Source organism: Suricata suricatta, chromosome 13 (genome assembly GCF_006229205.1).
Source record: "Suricata suricatta isolate VVHF042 chromosome 13, meerkat_22Aug2017_6uvM2_HiC, whole genome shotgun sequence".
NCBI classification, from domain to species: domain Eukaryota; kingdom Metazoa; phylum Chordata; class Mammalia; order Carnivora; family Herpestidae; genus Suricata; species Suricata suricatta.
The window spans coordinates 32,640,009-32,659,239 of NC_043712.1; the positions used below are offsets into that span (position 1 = coordinate 32,640,009).

The 19,231-nt window shown below is 43.9% G+C and overlaps 1 protein-coding gene and 2 long non-coding RNA genes across 4 annotated transcripts in view; 2 read left to right on the forward strand and 1 right to left on the reverse strand.

The window, feature by feature from the left end:
* Positions 1-887, reverse strand: part of ANP32B (acidic nuclear phosphoprotein 32 family member B) — a 24,395-nt gene extending 23,508 nt beyond the window's left edge. Inside the window, exon 1 of one of the 2 annotated variants that reach the window (XM_029920435.1) lies at positions 520-887. In XM_029920435.1, coding sequence (XP_029776295.1) covers positions 520-573 — 54 coding nt within the window. In that variant the 5' untranslated portion in view covers positions 574-887. The remainder of the gene's footprint in view (positions 1-519) is intronic. The other variant, XM_029920436.1, reaches the window with a different exon arrangement.
* Positions 888-1,147: 260 nt separating this feature from the next.
* LOC115276983 lies at positions 1,148-4,513 on the forward strand. The gene is made up of 3 exons (XR_003902147.1): positions 1,148-2,514; positions 4,328-4,367; positions 4,483-4,513. It is a non-coding gene; the product is annotated as an uncharacterized LOC115276983 (long non-coding RNA).
* Positions 4,514-8,951: 4,438 nt separating this feature from the next.
* On the forward strand, positions 8,952-19,131 carry LOC115276982. Its single transcript, XR_003902146.1, has 3 exons — positions 8,952-9,148; positions 9,839-10,027; positions 18,972-19,131. It is a non-coding gene; the product is annotated as an uncharacterized LOC115276982 (long non-coding RNA).
* Positions 19,132-19,231: the final 100 nt, after the last annotated feature.

The window sequence follows — 19,231 nt, forward strand, 5'->3', positions numbered from 1 at the left end:
GGCGCCAACCGCGAGGCCTGACCGGAGAAGGCCCCGCCCCGCCTGAGCCCCTTCCCAGGCCGTCCCGGGGGCGCGCGGAGCCCAGGCGGCCCAGCCCCGGCTATCCGCGCGGCTCCTCGGCAGGCCCGGCCTCCGCCCGGCCGCGCATCCCGGGAGGCTGCAAACATGGCTCCCAGCGTTACACAACCCCCTCCTCCCTCCCTCGCCGCCGGCCACACGCACACGCGCTCCTCCGGGAAAGGACCCCGGCGGGCGAGGAGCTCAAAGTTTGCTTTCCCCCACCCCATTGCCTTCCCCAGACAGCCGCGGGGGCCCGCGGGCGCCAAAGAGTTAATCCCCGCGCGCTCGCTCCCCCCCTCCACGCCCGCCAGCCCGCCCGCCCGCCTTCCCTGTCCGAGCCCGCGAGCTGCGCCCTTCTCCAAGCCGAGGCCAGCGAACCTGCGGCCCGGGCCCCGCAGGTGGCCACCATTACATGCAAGTCATCGGGGGGAGAGGGCGCTCCACGGGGGCTCTGCTTACAGCTGCCGGAGTCCGGTTCCTCAGCTCCAGGTGGATCCTCCTCTTCATGTCCATGTTTCCCTCTTCCCCCCTCTTCAAACTTAACTTTCCGCGGCGGGGGCGGAGGGGGGAGAGGCGTCCCGGCCTGCGCAGCGAGGGCCGTCGGAAAGAGTCTGCTGGCGGCAGAGGCCGGCGGAGCGGTCCTAAGCGGCGGGCGGCGTGCGGGAAGGCGAGCGGAGCCCCCGGAGCCAAGTTACTCACGGGAGCGGAGAGAAACCATGGAGGGAAAAGGGGGCTGGAGCGCAACGCTGGTCTCACTACCGCCGCCCCCGGCCGCGGCCCCGCACTGCACTTAAACCGGCGACGCGGCGCGGGCGGCTGCTCGGCTCGACTCGGCCCCGCGCGGCGCTGCTCGGCTCGGCGGCCGCTGAGGCACCAAGGACGGGGCGGGGAGACGCGCGGCGGGAGGGGCTGAGGCCGGGGATGGGTGGGGGGAGGCGCAGCCCCGGGGACTGGAGCGACTTCCTCCCTCCCTCCAACTGCACGTGGGGTGGCTGATGTAAGACCTTCCTCGGGGGCATCCCGGCCTGCAGCCGAGCTGAGACGCCCACCCCCTCGGGGCCCCACCTGGTCGCGCTAGGAGGTGGGTCTCTGGTCCTCGCTTGGACGTTTGCCCGGACGGCTGCGGGGGTCCTTAAAGCCGAGTCGGACTTCGGAGGCTCCACCAGGCCAGCCCTACGCCCGCGAAGTCGGGAGACCCGAAAGGAGCGCGGGACAGGGGTTTTGGGCTTCGCCTTACTCTCCCTTACACCGTGCGAAGCCAACAGCCCGAACACGCGTCCCTTTGGCCTAGAGAGAGGGAGGGCAATGCTGTGCGGACCCCCGTCGGGGGCGGAATTGCGGCCGGCCGGCGTCTCACCGCGCGGCACCCGGCGGAGTTGGCCTTCGCGGCCTGCGGACACGGTCAGCCCCGGCGCCCGCCCGTGTCGCAGAGGGACTGAGCGTCCCCAAGTTTCGGAGAATCTCCCTGCGTTTTCTAACATTTAAACATAGGCTAGCAAGACAGCAATTAGCATTTCTAATGGGGTCTCGGAGTTTTACGAAGTGTTCCCGCAGACTTTTATCTCGTTTATTCCTCAGGGCACCCCTGCGAGGTGTGTAAATTCTCGATGGGCTGCGTTTCGTGAAGCTTGGCAGGTAGCCTTTGTAATGGTCTGGCTCCGACAGCACCCTGAGAGCCAGGGTTAGAGCACTAAGTTTGTTTTGCAGGCCTCAGGGGAGTCACTTCACGGTGTATTAAGCTTAAAATAAGTAAGTATGTCATGTGTCAAATCAGACACGATCTTAATAGACAATATTGACCACAACTTATGAAAGAGAAAAACACGCAATTCTATTCATTAACCTAAGGTTTTCTTGAAATGAAGAAATCCCTTCCATTTTCCCTGAGTTCATTTAGTGGCAAATGAAACCACCCATATCAATTTTTAAAATATCGACTTAAAATTTCAAAGCAAAGAAAGTTTTAGAAGCATTTGGGGGAAAGGCAAAAACTTTATAGTACATTGTTTCTTGAGTGTTGTGTGTAAAACGTTATTCTTAGCAGACATCTGCTAAGAATGTGAGGGAAGAATTGTGAGGGAAGTAGTAGTCTTCCGGATGTCACCGGAGGTCTGTAACTATAAGGTTATGAGAACCACAGGGCCATGAGATAAAGGATTTTGTGAAAAACTAGCAAATCTGTTACATGAACTAACAAGCGATATTTGAGCTATCCACTTTCAGGGCTTGAATATGTTCTTTCTCATGTAATCTTCAAACAACCCTGTGAAGTAGATTGTGTTTTAATCATTTTACAGATGAGGAACAGAAGCTCTGGGTCCTCAAGCTGCATGGCCAACAGGAGGTAGAGCTAAGATTTAAACCCAGATGATCTGACTCCAAAGTCTGCTATCTTTCCTGTTACACCATCAGTCCAACGGGAATGAAGTAATAGCATGGGGCCCGCTTTGAACAGTAGGTTGAGAGCACTTGTAGCTAACCTTTAATACCAAACGGTATTTAGGCCTTCTCACAGGTAAAGGACAGATGCTGACGGAGACTGAAACATGGTAGCTCTGGGCTAGAGAGAACAGTAACCTGGTGGCTCATGGGAGAGGTGCTATTGATCCTTAGGGAGAAAAGGGGCAAATCTTGAGATCCTGTCCTCTCTTTATAACCAACTCAAGGGTATGAAGGCCTCTTTCCCCATGGTACATAGCTCACAGGATAAATGTCTGTTTTATAAGATTAAGCTACAAAGTAATTAATAAACATAGCCACAATGTGCAAGCAAATAAAAAGAAAGCAAAAGAGCCAAAGGAGGAGAGACTACAAACCCGGTACTGTCCCTTCTGACACAGCCGGTGCTGGCATGCACCTCTGTGAACAAAGAGCATGTGTTCCAGTGACATGCTTCTTTGTCAGGGGCTTCGCTGCCAGAGGCATAAATAACACAGGCAGAACAGGGTGTGTCACATTGCCCTGCCAACGTCTTCCACTGGACTGTCAGTCCACAGGCCTGAAGGGGCTGTTGTCACAGTGCCCTGGTTTTGAATGTTGCTGTACTTAACATCATTCTGAGTATGCATCTGGGTGTGTGAAAGAAGTAGATTAATTGTATCTAATCGACAATTATTATCGTGTCCAGGGATTTATGGATTTGAACTAGGGCTGGAAGAGAATAAGCAAAAGTGAAAACCACTGAGTTTCTTAGGGAGCCTGAACTATGGGCAAATCTTTTTGTTCCCATTAATATTAGTGTTTGCCTAATAAGTTTTAAAAAATCTGTCAAATAGTGCCCAGTTTGGGCACTCATTTGAGGCCTAAAACTGCCTGTTAATCAGAATGTGTATTCCAATAAGCTCCAAAATGTCCGAGGAGAACACTCTGAGCTAGTTTGTAACTCCTTGGCCCTGTTCCACCCCACTGCCTCAGCAACATCATCAGATGACCAGAGCCTTCCACAAACTTTGTGGCTGTGAACAGAATTTAATAAATCTGAAGACGAGACAAAACAGCCCCACTCAAGCATTGATTTGACTGGCTCTGAAGCCAGTTTGGCAGAATGGGCACACTTTCTCTTTAGCAAAGATAGTATATGAAGCTGACGCATGAGTTAGGGTGAGGAAATCATTGTTCTTTAAATACTAAATACTTCTCCCCTACTCTCCCATGCATGTGTGCATACCCCAGTAAATCTGCCTTTTGGGTTTCCACAACACCCTGTGTGTACCTCCTACAGCAGTCAGACTCCAAGTGGGAGTTGAAGGACCTAGATTCTCAAACAGACCGTGAGCTCATACAAATATATCTGAGGGTATGGAGAGTAGAAGCCTGGGATCACCTTTAGGACCCAGGTGCTCTGCAAATGTGTTATGTTGAAAATGATGTCAGATGTATTCAAAACTACTGTCTAGGCAGCTGAGACTGTTGAAACGAAGGGAGAAAGAGAGGCAAATAATTAGATGAAAATGGGGTAAGGAATGAGATCCAGTTAGTCTCCAGATGATAAAAACAGAGGCGGGGAGAGGGTCAGGTGTGCTGGCAGCTACAGGTCTAGTAAGGGACCCCTGCCTAAGAAACCAGATTCATTTCTGCTCCCTGAAATGGCCTTAGGTGCTAGGCCTTCCTGGTGCAGCGTGAAGAGCTATGACTCGCCACATATAATATTTATTAAACACGATCCTTATACCAAGCACCGTGCTTGAGACTTTAATGTACATTACATCTCAGTTAATCCTGGCAATAGCTCGCTGGGACAAGATTATAATCCCCTTTTGTTGTTTAGGAAACAGGTTCCGTGAAGCCAAGTGGAACTCATGTAGCCGGTAAGAACCTGGATTTCTCTGTTATTAAGGTCTCACTATAATTCACTCTCATGACTTTGATCCGCTAGTCCTCACAACTGCTTCTGAAAAAGTTTCTTGTTTTCTCTGCTTTAAGAAGATTTAGGGGCGCCTGGGTGGCTCAGTTGGTTAAGCCTCCAACTTCGGCTCAAGTCATGATCTCACATTCGTGGGTTCGAGCCCCACATCGGGCTCTGTGCTGACAGCTCAGAGCCTGGAGCCTGCTTATGATTCTGTCTCTGTTTCTCTCTGCCCCTTCCCACTCATGCTCTGTCTCTACCTGTCTCAAAAATAAATAAAAAACATAAAAAAAGGGGCGCCTGGGTGGCTCAGTCAGTTAAGCATCCGACTTCGGCTCAGGTCAGATCTCACATTCGTGGGTTCGAGCCCCGCGTCCTCTGTGCTGACAGCTAGCTCAGAGCTTGGAGCCTGCTTCCGGTTCTGTGTTTCCTTCTCTCTCTGCCCCTCCCCCTCTCATACTCTGTCTCTCTCTGTATCAAAAATAAATAAAACATTTAAAAAAAAAACAACATTTTTTTAAAAAGATGATTTACATGCTAGTCATGGAGGAGGTGGAAAGCAAAATATAAATAAATAAATAAATAAATAAATAAATCAAACCACCAAAGCCCAGAAAAAAAATTTTTAATTTAAATTCCTGCCACTGAGACATATCTACCATTCCACCATTAAGTCATATATCCTTGCAGACTTTGTCCACCTGTGTATTGTGCAAATTTTGTTAAAAAAATATATATATTTAGTATGAGCATTAACTCTGCTCAGTTTTTCCCTTTTCAGAGAGGGACTCTTGAGTTGGGAATCATGTTCTATCACTTATTGGCTGTGTGCCTATAGACAACCACATAACCTCTCTGAGCCTCAGTTTGCTCATCAGGGGACTGCTGTGAGGATTAGATATGATCATGTGGGTGAAGCTCCTACCTGGCTCAGTGCCTAGCATTCTCCTCTGTGTCCCTGGCACAGTCACCAAAAGCCCAAGCCCTTACCCTAAACAGAGACCGAGCTGCTATGAGACCTCAGAGGCTGTGGAAGGTCTGCTGTGGCCATCAGCTCTTCACTTCTGCTCCATGTTCTCCAACTCCTAGAGGGACCCCGCACCTTTGGCTGAGAGAAGGGCTCACCCAAAACTACATAAGTTTTCACTCTCAAAAGGGGTGGGCTCCTTTTCCATTTGACTCAGTCCTTGGTGTCTCTTGAGGAATTGGGAATGTGTCCCTGAGCTAGCCTGGAAAATATCTGCGTGGCCCCACAGTGTTGGGCATCCCTCTCCTCCATAATTAGCCAGCATCCTCACCATCTGTATCCTCTCCTACCTCACAGGGATTTTCTTGTCCACAAGGTACTAAGACTGATCTCAGAGTCCTGTTCCTGTTGATTGAACTTTCCATCTGTTCTCAAGCTTGCTTTGCCAGCTTCTGCCTGGCCGGGGCCCCTTGGTGGGCACGCAAGGTACTCCTCCCTCACTCTAGAATCTGACACTACTCTCGCAGTATATGTGCTCCCTAATTTGCTAGGCTCTTTTTTTGGTAAAGGCCATAAGTCCCACTCTACTTTTTCCTTGAAAAGCAGAGCAGTCAGGTTCCTGGGTGGCTTATTATTATTTTTAATTTTTATCTATGTACACACTATAGAAAACTTGGAAACTATATTTAACGGAAAGAAGAAAATTAACATCTCAACTCAGGGCTAAGCACTGCTCGTGTTTTGGTATCTATTCCTCCAGTCTTTTCTCTACACACATATGGTACTTTCTCAAGTCTCAGATTGCCAGAAGCATCGTCTCATTAATAACAGCTTTTCAGGAGGGGGGGAAGGGGGAGACTACTACATTAAATATTCATATTGATTATGAGAGACATCCTTATTTCAGAAATAGCAAGTAGTGAAAAATGTATCATAGTGCCTAGGAAATGCTGTATATATTAAAATTTTTTGATAAGGGGGATGATACTGGAACCTGCTTTTTTTTTGGTTAATATATTATGAACACATTTCCATGCCACTGAAGAGTCTTCCACAATATACATTCCTTGAGGACTTTCTTCTACAAAATGAAAATAGCTTTTCTTTTTCTGAATATAAAGACAATACATATTCATGTAGCAAATTCATGCAATGCAAAAAAGTATAAGAAGAAAATACAAGCCAGCCAAAATCCCATTACCTAGTTGCAACCACGGTTAACATTTTTGTGAATATTCCCCAAACTATCTCTATGAATGTAGATGCATATGTAAAATACGTAATATTATATAAATGGAGCCTATAAGTGGTGGTTTGTGACGTGCTTTTCTTTTTCTCCTAGCAGTAGATAGCTCCAAACCAATAAATCTAGGTCTCCATCATATTTACTTGTTTGTTAATTTATTTTATCTCCATCATTTTTAGAGTCTACATCATATTTGATTGTATGGAAGTGGCATAGTTTATTCACCTGGTCTCCTACTCACAGCCATTTAAGTTACTTCCAGTTGTTCACCACTATGCATAACCCCTTTATACAATTAGCTCCTGGAAATAAATTCCTGGAAGTACAATTCCTGAATCAAAGTGTATATATTTCAAATTTGGATGTGCATGGCAAATTGCCCTTTATAGACTGTATTTGTTTTATATTCCCATTAGCATGGTGTAAGATTTCCCCTCACCCTTGCCTAAATTAGGTATATTATCTTTTTAAAACAATTTTTTAATGCCTATTTATTTTTGAAGGAGAGGGACAAAGTGTGAGCAGGGGAGAGGCAGACAGAGAGAGGGAGACACAGAATCTGAAGCAGGCTTCAGGCTCCAAGCTGTCAGCACAGAGCCCCACACAGGGCTCAAACTCACGAACTGCGATATCATGACCTGAGCCGAAGTCAGATGCTTAACCCAGGTAACCCTAAGTATATTATCTTTTAAAAGATCTTTGTTGGTCAGTTTTCAACTTAGGACAAAGTTGAAAACCTAAGGGCACCAAGACAATTCTATGTGAAAAGAATAGTCTTTTAAAGAAATGGTGCTGGAGTATATTATATATCCACATGCAAAAGAATGAAGTTGAATCTCTGCCTCAGAGAATATAAAAAAATTTGCTCAGAGTAGATCATAAACTTAAATATTAGAGCTAAAACTATACGACTCAAAAGAAAACAAAGGAGTTCATTTTAATGACCTTGGGTTAGGTAAAGCTTTCTTAGTTGTGACACGAAGAGCAAAACAAACTAAAAAAAGATAAAGCTGACTTAATCAAAATTTACAGACTTTGTGCTCCAAGTGATACCATGAAGAAAGTGAAAAGACAATGCATGGAATGGGAGAAAATATCTGGAAATCATGTATCTAATAAGGGACTTATATTCAGAATGTAAAAAGAACTATTAGAACTTAACAAAAAGATAACCCAATTAAAAATGAACAAAAACTGTAAATAGACATTTCTCTGAAGAAGACATACAAATGGCCAATAAACACATGAAAGGAGCTCAAGATCAGTAAACACTGGGAAATGCTAACCAAAACCACAGTGATACACCACGTCACACCCACCAAGATGGCTATCATAAAAATGATGGACAACAGGTGTCAGTGAGGATGTAGAAAAATTGGAACCTTTGTTCATTGCTGGTGGGAATGTAAAATGGTGAAGCTGCTTTGGAAAACAGCATATCAGTTCCTCAAAAATCTAAACAAAGCCAGCAGTTTCATCCCAAGGTATGTACCCGGGATAATGAAAATATATGTCCATACAAAATTTGCACATGAATGTTTATGGCAGTGTTATTTATGGCCATAAGGTGTACATAATGTGAGTGTCTCTAAACCGATGAATGAATAAGCAAAATGTGGTATATCCATACAATGGAATTTTTTTCAGCCACAAGAAGGAGTGTGATACTGATAGATGCTACAACAAAGATGTACCTTAAAATTATTATGCTAAATTAAAGAAGCGAGACATGAAGGCCGCATGTGATTCCATTTATGTGAAATGTGTAAAATAGGCAACTTCACAGAGGCAGAAAGATTAGTGGTTGCCAAGGGCTGGGAGTACTGGGGAGTGAGTGCTAATGAGTATGGTGTTTCTTTTGAAGTAGCAGAAATGCTCTGTAACTTGATAATGGTGGTGGATTTAACTCATATGCTTATTGCCATCTTCTCCCAAATCTTTAGAAGGATTCAAAAGTAAAGTTGAGGAAATTTTTCCAGAAAGCAGAACAAAAAGAAAAAAAATTACTAAAATAAAAATAGAATTAAAGGACAGTCCAAGAGGTCCAACGTTAGATTAATCAGAATTCAAGAAAGAGAGAAGCATAAAATGGAGAGAATTAAGTGGAAGTCTATCTGCATCCCAAACTGTGAGACATCCTTCCAACTCCCCTTCCTGCACTTGGTTCCAGAAGTCTACTAGATAATCTCCAAAGCAGAAGATTGGAGGATCCTTTTGGGGAGAAAGTGACTGATTTAAGAGAAAATATCTAAAATAACCAGATTTGTTTTATCTTTCCTATAATATTTTTAATTTTTCAGGGCTTTCTCTTGTTCTTTATAATTGTTCATTTTTCGTAGCATCCTGTTTTTATTTCATTGATGAAACATCTTTTCTATCTTTGAGGAGATAAAGTTTTATCATCATATCTGAATTGTGTTCATTTTCTCCAAGTTCCTTTTTACTAATTCAGATTTTTGTGTTAGAGTCTTTCCTAGGCATCTGATCATTCTTGAATATCCATTCATATTTACAAGAGAGGCATAAAAAGGTGAGTGGAAACTCTATGTGCATTGATAGGTCTTAAAGACTAGTGGCCAGGAAGCAAACTGGTATTTCTACTGAGAGACCCTCAAATGTCAGTTTTTCAGTATCTATAGATGCAAAGGATGAACTTATCAAGCAGTAATGCAACACAGTTCCTTTGGATTTTCAGATTGAAATGACCCACTAAATCATAGTGTAATGAGATTTCCAAAAACCAGAGATCCTAAAAGTATCCTAGGAGAGGGGGGAAAAAGTCATACTGAAAGGATCAAAAGTCAAATGTTATGGGCCGCCTGGGAGGCTCAGGTCATGATCTCATAGTTGGTAGGTTCAAGCCCCGCAGCAGGCTCTGTGCTGACAGCTCAGAGCCTGGAGCCTGCTTCAGATTCGATGTCTCCGTTTCTCTGGCCCTCCCCCACTTGCACCCACTCTCTGTCTTTCTCTCTCTCAAAAGTAAATAAACATTAAAAATGTTTTTCTTTAGCAAATTTTATGAGACTTCTCAATAGATCATGGGAAGCTAGAAGACAGTAGAGTAATTCATGCCTCCTGAGAAAACTCCGAGGAAAAGGATCCTCCTCTAAGAACTTAACACGCAGCCAATCGATCATTCAAGAGTGAAAGAAAACTAAAAATGTTTTCACACATTCAGGATCTCAAAATAGTAACCCTCCATGCACTCTTTCTCATGAAGCTACTGGAGAATATACTCCCACAAAAGTCGCTGTATGGCAAGCCTCAAGAGCAACCCAGTACAGATGGAGCAAGAGGTCAGAGGACTCCAGGAGGATCCTGGAAGATGAAAACGAGGGTTACCTCCTGTGTAAGCACACTGACCGATAATTTCATAGCTCCGATGGAGATATGAAGACAATGAAAAGAGGTAATTCTTAACTCCAGGAAAAATAAAAATGTACAAGAAATACAGTTTTTTATGTGGGTCATCTGGGAACATGAAGTCACATTAACAAATAATCAGTACTGAAAGGAGGGGTGGTCAAAACTATGCAGGAGTGAGGGTGTGAGAGAGTGAAATTCCTATTTTTTATAGTAGGAGGTCAGTAGTTAATAGTAATAGTTAATGTGTCAAATAAAAACAAAACCCAAAGAGTAATATAACCACATTATTTATATAAAAGGAGGCAAACACCAGAGGCAACAGCTAAAAGAACTGGAAGCCTGGGGAGAATGGGGGGTGAGGTGGGAAGGGCAGGGCAGGAGCTGCTGTTTGGGTAACAAGCGCCGGCGCTGTTGGCGTTAAAAACTCCGGTGTATTAACTCTGAAACAAATGAAATTTAAACTGCAGGCGAGCTGGCAGGGGAGCCTCCTGTCAGTGGCTGTGGATACTGAGAAATGGTGTTCTGGCTGCCTTAGATCTGTTCCCAAGGGCTAGATGTCCCCAGGGTGGCAGAGGACAGATGATGTGGGTGGGGCCAAGGAGCTTCATACCCTTTCTCAGGCGTCTGCTCAGGGAATGAAAGTGGTAGGAAGTGGGGTACTCGGGTGGCTCCATCAGTTAAGTTTAGATCATGATCTTGCAGTTGGTGAGTTTGAGCCCCACCTCGGGCTCTTTGCTGAGGGTCCAGAGACTGCTTGGGACTCTCTCCCTCTCTCTCTGCCCCTCCTCTGCTTGTGCCCCCCCCCCAATAAATAAATGAACTCAAAAAATTTTATTAAAAAAAGTATCATAGTCTGGAGATACCTTAAAAAAAAAAGAAAGAAAGTGGTAGATATGATTTTCTTAATCCAGCTGCAACATGCACCTTAAAGGAGAAGAAATGATGCCAAGACACTGGCATTGCACTTCTGTCGGAATTTGTATGGTGCTGAGAGATCTGAATTTCCCCAATTCTTCAGATGTTTTTAGTGAGAAGTTGAGAGAGAGCAGGGGACTATTAGGAAGTCATTGTTTTTCACCAGACATCTGGGTTCTTCTTTCTACAACAACCTGAGAAGGTAGATTTTTTTCTCGCTTAATCTAAGGAATAATTACATACAGTAAAATGTGCAGTTGTTAAGGATACAGCTGGTGAGTTCTGACAAATGTATACCCATGTATAACCGATAACCCAATCAAGTTCGAAAGTACAGCTATCACATTCCCCTGCATCCCTTCCAGTGCCCTATCACAGGCAACCCTTATCTCAAATTATATCCCCAAGAGATGATTTTACCTGTTATTGAACTTCATACGAATGAAATCATACAACAGGTGCTCTCTTGTATCTGACTTCTTTCACACAACATGGCACTTTTGAGCTTTATCTGGGTTGCTGGGTGCATCAGTAGCTCACTTCTTTGCCTTAATGAATAGTATACTACTATATAAATATAATGCAACTGGTTTATCCATTTTCTGAGCAAGTTTCTTCTTTCTGGTGACCAGTCTTGTTTCTGAGCTGGAGCAAGTCTTTGCATGGCACTTAGGTGTTTTCTTCACTATGTAGATTCGAAGGGTAAAAATTTAAGCTTCTTAAAATATCAGCATAATTTACACACGTGCTATAAATAAAAACCAGATGTAATACATGTTCATTTCAGTTTAGGCTATTTCTGCACCCAGAGGAAGTGCATTAAAAGCCTGTGGCAATAATCTACATGTGGGGTAACTCAAATCCAAATCAAGTTTTTGTTTTTTTGTCTTTTGTTTTGTGTTTTTTGTTTGTTTGTTTTTGTTTTTTGCTGTGAGAGGAAGAGAGGGAGAGCCAGGCAGGATAAAAATTTCACAGGAAGATTCAATAGGGCGTTGTGTCAGATTAGAGGTATGGGATGAAGCAGCAAGATGAGACAAGTCCTATTTCAAGGTGATCATCTCCCTGTTGAGTCCCTCTTCTCTTTACAGCTTGGGCCAATTTGTCCCTCTGCGGGCTCTGTCCTATTAGGGAATTTAAGGAGCTCTGGTTCAGTGGCTCAGCCTATCCTCCAGGCCCACGTGTACCTTCATCCTGCTCCTGATGGCTGAAACCATGGCTTTTTTTTCCAGGTATGATGACATCATGGAAAGGACAGTAAATTTGGAACCATGTGAACATAATACCTTTAAAACAAGTAATCACTAAACACAATCAAATAAACTATCTCTATAAATGGTTGGGTGTTCTAGGCTGCTGAAAGGGAATGGCCACCAGAGACTGGGTACCTCCTAGAACCTTGAAGTCCATTAGACCAGAAGTACTGTCACTCTGAGATAGCTGGGTGATGAGGATTACTTCAGCTCAATGACAAAAAACAGGTCATTTGGGTTGCAATGGGATGCACTCTGCTCCAACAGTAAAGAGATCCAGATCCTGGTCCTGGTTTTGCTGTGTAATTTAGGTTCCTTCCCCTCTCTGTGTCTTCCATTAAATGGAACAGTACTGCATAATCTTTGAGATGCTTCCAGCTCTGACATGCTAGAATAAATGTAATTTCTAAGTAACAGAGGTTATCGTGATGTGATATCTGTAAAGGATTTGCTAGTGGCATCTTTATATCTAAGACAAGATACCTTTTTCCCTTTTGCTACTTAAATAAATATCCAGAAGTGATGAGTCAGGTGTATTCCAGGAAAATAAAACTGAGTCGTGTTTCACTAGTACTATTGGTACAATCCCAATGCTGGTTGCTGTTAATATTGGGAAAAGGGTGGATCAGTGACATTTTGTGAATATAGGGCACTTTATGTGGATATAAATGAATAGGATCTCAAAGATCATACACTTCAAATTCTGAGAAGACCCAAACATGAACCTTGGTGCCAAAGAATTCACCTCCTCCTGAGATGCTTCATTCTACTCTTATATTACTCACATCATTAGGAAACTGTTCATCAGGTTGAACTGAAATCTTGATTTCACATAACTATCGGTCCTAGCTTTGCTCTCTGGGGCTACAAACTATACCTATGTTCTTTCTGGCCAATATTGCAGACTGCTGAAACGTTGGACAATGTCTTGTTGGCTCTTCATAGCATTTAAAAACATCTCAGTTCATTTCCAATGTTAAAACAACATGAGATTCTGGCTTCTCTTGAAAGATGAAAAAAAAAATCTGTATCATTTCCTCCCCAAGATGATCCTTCTCTTTTTTATTAAAATTCAAAGTTTTATTCCAGTCCCTATCTTCTCTGCTTCAGCCTATGTGCTTTGTGAGACGTTGATCCCAGCCCTGGTTCTATAACAGGGTATGCAAACTAGTCCTACTTCATTAACACAGTCCCACCTCTTGTCATGCTGATTCAGAAGCTGGCACTGTCTTAGATTGGGGTCCCCGAGAACAGAATCTGAGATGGAGAATTAGCACATACAAGCTTTATTGAGGAGCGTTCTCAGAACATACACCCTTGGGGACATGAAGAGGACAGGGTGGGTGTGAGAAGCTGACCAACTAACTAGTGTGGTTCCAACCAAGGCCTCAGCTGATCCCACCAGGAACTTGAGAATGGGGATGGCCCTTCAGAATTACCCCAAACTGAAGTATAGGGGCTAGGCATCTGTATTTCCACATCAGCCAGTTCAGGCTGTACCCCGGGAAGGGGTGTAAAACCTTGGGAGAATTGGCTTCCTAGACCTGAGACTGACTGCCAGAATATTCCCAGTAGCTGAGGATGGCTATGCCTGCCTTGAAGAGGAGAACTGAGGAGACTTGCCCAGTATCCACTACGTGACCCAATCTAGACTAAGAGTGGTTTGCTAACGAGTCTTCCAGAAATGACCTTCATCTGTCTGGATATGGGTGAGGAGCTCACGGACTGTTGGCAGCCATCTCACACGGAAGTCAGCATTGATGACCTTGGTGTTCTGCTGAATCAAACTAACCTTGAAGCTTGAGTTACCCTGGACTTCTGGTGGGAGCTTCATTTTTAAGACAGTTTCTTGGCTGTGGTTTGGTTACTTACAAATTAACATACTTTGACACATACTGTCAGCCTGGAGCTGCATTCCTGGCAGTAACCTGATAGGGAGGAGCTGCCTCCCTTTCAGATGGGTCACTCAGCTTCCAGTTTACTGGTGCACACCTGGTTGTTAGGAGTGGCAGTGGACAGCTAAATCCTAATCTACTACTGGGAACTCAATATATAATGTCTAAAGTGGGAAAACCAAGGTATAGCAACAGAAATATGTGTCTATAAATATGGAGGTAAACATCAGAAGCTAAGAGTTGGCAACAGTTGCCTCTGGGAAGAGCTCTCAGAGTGATGTGGGGTAAGAGATACAGTTGGATTTTGTGGGAAGCCTTGATGTGCTCTTTGCCATGAGACTCTGCGTGTCCCCTGTGGAGCATGCGTGCTCTGGGGCCTCTTGTGTTGCTCTCTGGCTCTCCCATCTCTTAGTTCTCCTGCCTTCCTCTGGCCTCTCTCCTGAGTAGAGGGTTTCCTTAGTGGTGGTTGAATAATTGTCTTAAGCTACCATCTCTCACTTGGTTAACTTATTCACTCTCTCTGCTTCAGGGGGACTTCCCTGCTTCTGATCTCTCCCCTTAAGCTCCAGGGCCATGTTGCTTCCACAGGACCTGCTGGGAGCTCCCCTGCCCTATCTCTAACTTGCACAGGGAGCTAGCCAAGGTCCCTCCCAGCTCTAACACTCTGTGAAGTCTAAAAAATATATGTAAACATTTAACAAATCAGAAGAATAGAACTCTTTTATTTACCTAATATTATTAGCCAGTTTTCCTTTTGCCAGAATAGGTATTTATTGAACACCAACCATGTGCCAAGCTATACTGTGGTTTTACTGTCACATGGTTTTGCTGTTTTAACATCTCGTCACACCCCAAGTGTTTGTTTCCTCAGATGAACCCTCTATAAAATGTATATAAGATTATAAGGATTAAATGAGTCAATGTTTGTAAAGCCTTTTTAAAAATACTTAAGGGGAGCCTGCGTGGCTCAGTAGGTTGGGTGTCTGACTTTGGATTTCAGTTTGTGAGTTCAAGCCCAGCATCAGGCTCTGTGCTTAGGATTCTCTCTCTCTCCCTCCCTTTCTCTCTGCTTCCCCCAGGTTGCACATGTGCTCTCTCTATCCCTCTCAAAATAGATGAATAAAAATCCTTTAAAAGTACTAATTATAAAGCTATTGATTGATACAACATTTGGAGAGCTGTGTGTGTGTGTGTGTGTGTGTGTGTGTGTGTGCATGCGCACGCACATGTACTGGGATTTTGGGGTAATGAGAAATACTCCCACTTTTAATGAGTCACCTTTTAGGAGAGACAGACACATTAACAAAACATTATGTATTGTGAGTAACTGTGATACAATTCCTTGCATCAGGAATACGATATAAGGAATATCAGCAGAGTACTATAAGAACCCAGACTGGGGGATAGGGCAGTTCTTCTGGGGTAGGTTGGGGGTGGAAGCCCAGGAACATTTCACCAAGGGAGCGTCATTTTTAGGTGGGCTTCAAGGAACAAATAGTAGCTTTCCGAGTTGACAGAAAGGGTAAGACAAAAGGATAAAGCATGAAGCAAAGTCTTTTAAACAGCCTTTTAAAGGTTTTAAAGAGCCTAGCCTACCCGGGGAATAGGGAAAATGTTTCCTTACTTTAATAATTATAGCTGTTGAAAGGGCTTCACAAACAGGAGAACTTCCAGGACTAGAAAACCCTCAAGAAGCTTCAAAATTCTGGATAGGAAGAATTTCTCATGCAGTACAACCTACAAACTTACTCTCTCTCTGTCGTTAAAAAAAATGTGGTAAAATTCACATAACATAAAGTTCACCATTTAAACTATTTTAAAGTATACAATTCTATGACATTTCAGACATTCACAACCACCACGAGAATCTAGTTCCAGAACATTTTCCTCACCCCAAAAGGAAACCCTGTACCCATTAGGTGGTCGCTCTCCCTTCTGGCCTCCCCCAGCAACTGCTTCTGTGTTGTGTCTCTATAGATTATAGCCCGTTTGGGACATTTCATATAAGTTGAATCATACAGTATGTGGTTGTTCAATACTGTGAAAAAGACAAATAACACCTTACTATTATTATACAAATAATTTGGTCTTATGGACCCGCTGAAAGAGTAGCAGGATCCACTAGCGGTCTGCCTGCGAGACTTGGAGAACTGCTGGTCTAGATGATGTGAGGCGTGGGGTAGAGGTCCCCATTACAGCTTCTATCCTAGCACCAGGTGACTGTCGTGGCCCCGTGGCCAACCCGAGGCCTTGCCCCGCCCCACTCCTCATCACCCTTGTAAACTCTGCCAGCCATTTCCTGCACCGTTGAGATTCGCAATATAGCAATGGGTTCACATCTAAACTGCTCAAAGGAACCAAACAATCAAATGGGGACACATTTTTATTAGTAATAAATCTGAATGTGGTTACAAAGAAACACACCAAGAACAACAAAAAACACAACTTTACTGCGTACTTACTTCCAATAAAATTCCGATCACTTCCTGCCACTATCATTACAGTTTATAATCATAGTAATTACCTTTTACCTGTGACGAGAGCCATCATGTATTTTTGAATATCAAGCAGCCGCCATGCTGTAAATTGCTAGCCCCTTTCCCCTCTAATGATCACAGCTGATTTTATTCTTTAAGTATTCTTCTCGGAGTAATTAGCACGCTTATTATACAGCATATTCAAATGTTAATATGCATGTGGCACTGACGCTATTGTGAGACCCATTTTGCTCAGGAGCTAAAATTATGTTGCCATTCTGCTTGGTGCTAGAGGTTCTGTGCTTGAAACCTGTTTTCCACATGCAAGCAGCCAAGGTTATTTAATTAAAATGCTGAGCTAGAATGAGAAGAATCTGACACTTAATATAGAACCTGCAAGCTAAACGGGGTCAGCAAGTATAGGGCCTACACATTTGAATGAGCCATCCATCACTGGAGAGGCTATCCATATTTGAGCAGACTGGCTTTGGGACATGTTTAACAATGTTCCTCCAGGGTCTCTACCAAACTCTGCCTCTGTAGATTAAACTGCCAAAAATCACAGTTCAATTGGAAATATTTTCCTCCCACTGGGCTGAAGTCCGCTTGAATTTTCACTCATTGGTTTTTTGCTCTGCCCTCTGGAGCCCCTTTAGGCATGTCTGCTCCCTATTTTGTGACTCTCCTGCAGAGACTGAGGACAGTCACCCTGCCCCATGGTCTGCTCTCCTAAGGCTCAGTGGTCCCAGTTCATATATGATAGATTACTTGTCCCTTTACCTTGGCTAGTTTATCAATGTCTCCTCCCCCTCCTCCCCTTTTTTAAAGTGAGTGCTCAGAACCTGAAACAATGATCCAGGTGTGGCCTGATTGGTATGGAAATGAGCAGATCTCTCTTGGATAAGAACTTGCTTGTTGGATAGGATTTTATAGTCCTTCCCAGGGTATATTACCTTTTTGTTATCCACCACTGATTAATGATCAGCAAAAAAACACCAAGCTTTCTAAACTGTACATTGGTAAGTAGATAATTAGCCATTTAGATCCAAATACAGGATCTGAGATTTGTCATCGTTACATTTCATCTTGTTAAATTTGATCAAATGCTTTGGCCTATCGTGAGCCTTTTTTTGTATCCTGAATCCATCCCTTACATCCACAAATGTAATCAATCTATTGATACTCTATCTTTATACAAATCAAAGTTAAAAATGACCAACAGAAAAGACCTCAGGATGGAGCCCTTACCTGCTACCAGAGACCTCAAATCAAGGTAGTTTTTCAACGTATTTATTGTTATAACCGTCCCTCCCCACCCTCCATTTCTTTCAACTGTCCCGTCTTCTAACTCAGGTTGTCAGGGAGGGAAAACATCAAAGAATATTCCAGGTTACCAACTGGCTGGTTAAAGTGGCCCAGAAAAGAAATGAAGGAAAAGGAGTGAATAAGACCTGGTGAAGGGACGAATGTGGCAGGACAGGATTCTCTGAATCCTACTTTATCTAGGTCCACACACTGGGACAAATTGGTGGGTATAAAGGCATGAGTCAAATGGAAGATAGTCCAGGGTTCTGCTGTGATGAGAGAGAGAAAATCAATAACCAGGAAACAACCAATGTTGGAAGCTGGAAAACAGCCAATTAGTACATCAAACTGGAAGGACTAGGCAGACAAGAATGGGGACAGGGGAGGGTCACAAGGAGAATGAAGCAAAGAATGAGCATGTAAAACAGAATCTGGGCAGGCTAAATGTGCACCAGAGCTGTGCTGTCCAATATGGTAGCCACTAGCTAGAGTGGCTATTTCAATTTAAAGTATTACAAATTAAGTTAAAAAGTCAGTTCCTCAGTCATATTAGTCACATATCAAGTGTTCAATAGCCACATGCAGGGGCACCTGGGTGGCTCAGTTGGTTGAGCATCCACCTTCGGCTCAGGTCATGATCTCACAGTTTGTGGGTTCGAGCCCCACGTTGGGCTCTGTGCTGACAGCTAGCTCAGAGCCTGGAGTCTGCTTCGGATTCCGTACCTCCCTCTCTCTCTGACCCTCCCCTGCTCACGATGTCTCTGTCTCTCAAAAATAAACAACATTAAAAAAAATAGCCACATGCAACTAGTGGCTACCATACTGGATAGTATGGAAGAACATTTACATCATTGCAGAAAGTTTTATTGGACAGCTTATCTCTAGAGCACTCTAGGTGCCAAACCAGGTAAGATATTTTAGTGCATTTGTTTTTCCTTTGCTTTCCTTCAAGACCCAACTCAAAATTCAATTCTTCTGGGAATTTTCCCCGTACTTGGTCTGTAACTGTATGCTATAGGCAACAGAGTATTCTGAGCAGTGCAGTTCTTAGTGGTAATGAATTGAGATAGGACTTAGCGTAGAGATCTTAGCACAGCTACTTGCCGATCTTTAACCAAAATGTGGCCTTTTTCTATTTGGGGCAGGCATCCTCGACAAAGTAATTGGTTCTGGGACTAAGACATGTGGAGCACGAGAGAAGAAGGAAGTGAATACTGGCCCACTCAGCCAAATCTGCTGACTCCACCTCTGCAGCTCTAAAAATCATTTGTGTAAAAAAAAAAAAAAGCTTTTGACCTCCTGTCCACAAACATCCCATAGGCCATCTTGGGCAGTGGCTAAAATGAACAAAGCAAGAGACTATAGATGTTGGAGAGGGTGTGGAGAGATGGGCACCCTCTTACAC